Source organism: Barbus barbus (assembly GCF_936440315.1).
Source record: "Barbus barbus genome assembly, chromosome: 43".
In the NCBI taxonomy this organism is placed as follows: Eukaryota; Metazoa; Chordata; class Actinopteri; order Cypriniformes; family Cyprinidae; genus Barbus; species Barbus barbus.
The window spans coordinates 21,140,791-21,147,084 of NC_136721.1; the positions used below are offsets into that span (position 1 = coordinate 21,140,791).

General features: G+C 37.0%; 1 protein-coding gene across 1 annotated transcript; it reads right to left on the bottom strand.

The window, feature by feature from the left end:
• Nucleotides 1-1,926: 1,926 nt before the first annotated feature.
• On the bottom strand, nt 1,927-5,323 carry LOC306862689 (uncharacterized protein; the record flags this gene model as incomplete). The annotated part of the gene is made up of 3 exons (XM_079405609.1): nt 1,927-2,096; nt 2,178-2,262; nt 4,658-5,323. 3 exons carry the CDS (start codon nt 5,321-5,323, stop codon nt 1,927-1,929), a joined length of 921 nt encoding a protein of 306 aa, XP_079261735.1.
• Nucleotides 5,324-6,294: the final 971 nt, after the last annotated feature.

Genomic DNA, 6,294 nt, shown 5'->3' on the forward strand with positions numbered 1-6,294 from the left:
GAAATGATCAGATCCAAGTGCCAAGTTTTTCTTTCAGAAATGCACAGAGAGCAACGTCAAGAAGACAGTTGTGAAGTTTAAAGTGAAAGCAGAAGAACAAGGATTTCCAGACTCAGAGGACTCTGATTTGGAGTGTAACGACACACAGGAGATAACATCTTCACAAGAAACTTTCTTGTTTATTCATCAGAATGCACAACAACAGGAGTTACTTAAGTGCTATGGAGATATGGTCCTTCTTGATGCTAAGTACAGAACAACCAAATAAGCATTGCCCTTATTTCTTCTTGTCATTCGGACAAATGTTGTATACAAACCCATCGCCGAGTTTATTTGTGAAAATGAGACAACTGCTGCAATAGCCGAAGCCCTTAAAATCTTGAAACAGTGGAATTAGCATTGGAAACCAAAATATTTCATGCTTGATTACTCACAACAAGAATACCAAGCTTTGGAACATGCATTTCCAAATTCTTTAGAAGTATCTATGCTCATTCCATCGTGAGCAAGCTTGGATGCGATGGACAAGGCAAGTTATGAATGAAGTAAACTTGCATTTATAATAAATAAAATATTTCATTGCATTTAAAATATACTCCTCTGAATATATAGCCCAAAGTCTTGTTTCATGATAACAATCCAATTTTAATTTTGACATTGGTTGCCATTTTTACTCATGATTAGCAGTACACCAGTATAGACTTAAGTGCTTGTTTTATAAATTCCAAAATTGCCATAGCCTTTCACAGCTTATTTCTCTTTTATGGCTTTTTTTGGGGGGGTTATTTTATACTATTCTATTGATTTCTTTTTATTATTTTTTTATTTATAACAAATATAAGATACCGTAACACACATTATTTGGCCCAAAGTATGTGGGCAGTCCCATCTAATTAACAGGTTTGGCTATACTAGTAATTTCTTTGTGTACAAATCTTGATTCTGCACTTCACAGTGGCTTTGTTGGAATAGCCAATCCTGTATATTAAAAGGAGGTGTCAAAGTACATTTGCATTATTTTATTTATGTTTTCTGGTAAATTAAATTCAGGTAAAGTAAATTAGAAAATACAAGTTGTACCACTTTTCCAAAGACTTTTAATCTCCCCTGTACTCTCCCTGACAGCCAAGATCAAGTTGTCCCACTCTGAGCAAAAATAAGTACTCGACCACCTTTGTGAAATAGCTAGCGCCCCAAGTGAATCAGCTTGTGATAGGGAGGTTGAAAGACTGAAGGAGAGCAAATTTGTAAATAATAGGTTGATAGAAGGTGGTTATGTGTTCGGGAGGTGAGGTACTGCACTGGACATGTTCTATATTCTACATTTTCATATTCGATTTTTGTACATTTAGACAGGTAGAAGGTAAAAGGACAAGGCAGGCATTTAGAGCACTTCCATTCTCTTTGTGCTTGTTCCATTCTTTCTGCAGAACCTACTTGTATCAAGGAAATGTTTTTGTTGTTGTTTTCCAGAGGTGGTGTAGGAGCTATGCACCGCATGGATTCTCTGTGGCAGTTACCACCAATAGTGGAGTTGAGGCGCTCAATAAATTACTGAAGAGCTTCTACCTCAAATTTTCTGGCACAGGAAGTCTTTCATCTGTGCTTGAAACTCTAATATGTGAGTATGTCCCAGAGCAGTTGCTGTCATACAGCAGACTCAACTTCATCTACAGTAGTGAATGCACTACTTACAATCCAGCTGTTCCAGCATTCCTGAAAGATAGACCCAGAAGTTTTGGCAAACATTGCTTGAACAGTATCAAGGCAGCTTCCAGCTATTCCAAAGAGCACATAGAGGTGCTTGGAAAGGAATCGTTTAAGGTCAAGAGTGAGACAACTTCTGCATCGTACAAAGTAGAACTTATTAACTGCCATGCCAGATCCTTCTGTGGGCCCAGGGGAAATTGTTCATCCGTGGGCACCTCAATCAGGGAACAGACATCCTGTTGAGACCCGGGGAATGATGCTCCACACTGAGGTGATGGAGCAGATTTGGAAGAAGTTCGGTTGAGCCCAGGTGGACTTGTTTGCGTCTCGAGATACCTCACAATGTCCCCTCTGGTTCTCTGCTTCAGTGCACCGAGCTAGCCGCTCTAGTACACCAGAAGGACCCCAACTCACATGGCACATCAACTGCCTGGAGATACTGGAGATACTTCATCTGTACGCCTTACCCCCGATTGCTCTGCTCCCGGGAGTTCTGGTGAGAGTTTGCCGGGACGGGGTTCGTCTCTTGTTAGTAGCCCCGTACTGGCTGGGCTACATTACACACATGTTTCAGAGCGTGGGAACACAGGGGCATTCCCAAAGCATTTCCGGCACAGCGTCTCGTTCCCTCTGGGAACCATGGTTACATATGTAACCTGGGATGTTCTTGCCTATGAAATTATATCAAAGTATGAACTTGTGAAATAAATATGCTTGATATATACATGAGACTAAATCAAAGAAAAGATGTGCTGTCCCGATCACCAAAGGATTTTAGCTCAGTTTTCATAAAAGTGTATGTCACACATAATTTCATTATAATATAACATTGTTTCCTCATAGGATAGATCAGGGCTGCGTTCAGCCCCGAAAAAACGGTGCAAAACCTTTATTAAATGGAAACGATTGTGCGTTGAACACCCTGTTCTGATGACGCAAGTGTTGGAACTATGGCAGCTGAGAAGGCCACTCTGTGTTCTTTTTGAAGAATTTTCTGAGCCTGTTAAAATCGGTATAAATACATTTTTAATACTGCAAAATACGCTCCATGTTACAGTCACTGCCCTTGCCGTCCAGTATAAAAGAGAACATCCCAATCGAGTGAAGGGATTTGCGGAAACTGCGGTTCTTAATTATTGTGATCCAACATTTGCCTCGTATTTCAGGATGAAAAGACAAACATTTCAGGTGAAGGATAATCCACTTCTTACCTTCGAGACTGTGTTATGATCTATATGACCTTATTATTTTTATTGTGAGTATTAGGCTTATCCTTATTACTGATCACTGTTGTTGTGCTATTATATTGTAATATTTACCATTATATAATCAGAGGAGCATAGAAAAGTTTATGAAAGTGTCACTTCACAATACAATAGCAATGTATACTATTTTTATGGTACATTAATCAGTGTCTAGCACACCTTCCTGAGGAAAGGATATGGACCAGAAGACATTGCAATTACTACATATTTAGACAGACTTAAATAAGTTCCAAATCTATACTTGTGCTCTTATTATTTCAGTTAGTTTGCCTTTAATGTAAATAAACGTGCAAACAATATACTTGCTCTTGTGAATTTATTTAGATGTTAATTACATTTACTTACAAATTCGTCATCATCATCATCATCATGTTGATATGCTATGTTACTATAAAACTCAACTTGTCTTCTAATATCTTCAATTGTTGTGTGAGCTGCAGTGGATACATATTAAATGACTTAACTTGGGCCCATTGTGCGATCTGTCTCTTTAATACCGCATGGTTTATATACACGTTGCTGCTGATTGGGCTGACATTTTTGATACACCCACCAAACAAGAGAAAACGTATCTCAAACCCTCCTGTTGCACACCGTCGCACACCGTTTCCAGGAAACATGTCGTTAAACCCGGAAACCGGAGCAAAGCGTTGGGCACCGGTGTGAGCCTGAGCATGCCCCAGAGTTCCTCAAATCTTACCCTGGAGGGCCAATCCACTGCGGAGTTTAGCTCCAACCCTGATCAAACTCACCTGTCTGTGATTTTTCTAATGATCCTGAAGACATTGATTAGCACGCTCAGGTGTGTTTGATTAGGGTTACAGCTAAACTCTGCAGGAAAGTGGATCTCGTGGGCCAGATTTGAGGATCCCTGGGATAGAACATCTATTGCTGATGTTATTAATGCTAATATTTTTAATTTATGGCAAGAAGACTTGTACAAAGTGGAAATTCAAAAACTGTCCCAATCATGCTGTAACTGTCCCAATTTTTTAATTAACCTGAGTAAGTGTTCTTAACCAATAAATGAATATGCATATTTTCTGTTGGGCATTTTACTTTTACATGCATCATTTCTCAGGCTTACGACATGTTAATTTATAGTTTTCAGGTATGTAAGCTGTGTTTAAAAAACAAAAAAAATCACAATCACGATCATTGATAATTTTATTGGATAGAAGAAAGACTAGTATCAACAAACTAATGTGATAACATATTTTATTCATGTAAGTTATTAATGTAATAAAATCAGTGTATTCATTCCAGATTAAAATGAAATGATTCACAAGCATTTCCAAGTAAAATGCATTTTAGATACATGTTGTCAATAACTAACTAACATATAATACATGTTTACTAGAATCAAATTTTACATACAAATACGACTTTTTAATGAGATCACATTGACTATAGATAGACAAAATATAGCAGAACAAAAACAACCAAATGTAGCTGTAACAAAGTCTGTCAAATAATTATATAATTTATTTAAAAAAATTATTTTATTACACACAAATGCAGGAGAGTTTTCCAGCCCGGTGCAGATAAAGAACAGGCTGCACAAAACCAGCCAGCACATAACAAACCAAACCAGTGATCCAAAGAATATAATTATACTGGTTTGTTAGAATGTTAATTATTCCTGTGATAGCAAATGGCAGATAAATGATAGTCATGCTCACAGTAGTTATTAGAATGATATGAAATGCTCTTCTCTTCATGGGGTTTTCCTCTTCTCTCTCTCTCCCTCTCTTTCCTGGTCCTGACTGCTTCAGAGCTCTGAGAACAGGCACAAGACAAAACAACTGGATGAAGAGGGCAAGCAGGAACTGCAGCGAGAAGAATTGTGATTGTAGTTGGCTGTTTTTACTGAGGTCTATAAATGAGCAAAACAAACAGGAGCCAAGAATAATTATCCAAGCCAAAGTCGAAAAAATGACTCTATATTTGAGAGGTTTGTACTTCGGAAAGATTACAGGATGAACCACTGCCAGGTAACGCTCAACACACATCAGTAACTGAAACAGAGGACGACCAGTGAAGACTAGTCCTTGTAAAAACAGTGGCAATTTTGAGATACTTGGAAAGTAAACTGACACAATATAAAACAAACAATTCAGACAGGTTCCAGTCTCACAAACAGAGAGATTGAGGATGAAGAACTCAAATGCAACTCCACTTCCTTTTCCTGTGATGATGAGCCATAGAACAGAAAAGTGTGTAGGAAGACCAAACAGAAAATTTATGCTGAGTACACAGATTCCCAGACTTTTTAATAACCAGAAAGAATCAGCTGTACAGTCTGCAGACGTTTCAGGTGTGGCGAAGTTCACTGTAGAGTTATTCATCTCCTCTGTGTTTGTCTTCAGCAGCTCACACAACTTAGGTATTCTGCAACTGTGATTTAGGCCTACTGGAAAAGAGATGTATATGAATCAGGGAATTCAAGTTGCGTCACCCTTTTTATTAAAATATAAACTTATTTAAATTCGTTAAGATTTTCTTTCATAGCCTACTACATTGGCACAAAATTACATTTTATATAAAGTTTCAGGGACATCGCTAGATGCATTTTACTCGAAGCCCAGTGGAAAATAGCTGTGCACCAGTTAAATATTACTAATGAAACCTTATGTGTTAATGAGATTGACGAATACTGTCTTGAGATGAATCTATCTATCTATCTATCTATCTATCTATCTATCTATCTATCTATCTATCTATCTATCTATCTATCTATCTATCTATCTATCTATCTATCTATCTATCTATAACAGTAGCATATTTATAGTATCAAAATATGAATTTTATCTGCTGATTAAACCAAAAATAGTCTCTAAACAAATTCACTTGACAGATAAACACAGTGACACAGTTGGTTATTATTGAAAAACATCAACAGAAATTGAATTGAAAAGATTAGTGTGTCACCTGAAGAGTGAATGTCCAGTCTCTCAGTATAGATAAATATCTGTCCTGTTTTGTACTGACTTTTCTGCTGTCACAAGAATGTATTCAACTTCATCTGCTACACCTCACATATAACACCAGATATAAAAAATACATCAGGTAAAAACTGAGGTTTAGGTATTTTCTGACAGGAGATAGATCAAGTAAAGTGACAGATATGGAAAACGCTCCTTAAAAAAAGCTTTATTTTCAATATTAATAATAATTGCAAAACATTTCAATATTGCAGAATACATTTTGATTACCACCTTTGACATTTCTGAGGTGAAGAACATGAAATTGTATTATATGATAAAATCATGCCATGGTTTTATTTAGCAGTTTACTTACTGTATACTTATACTGTATA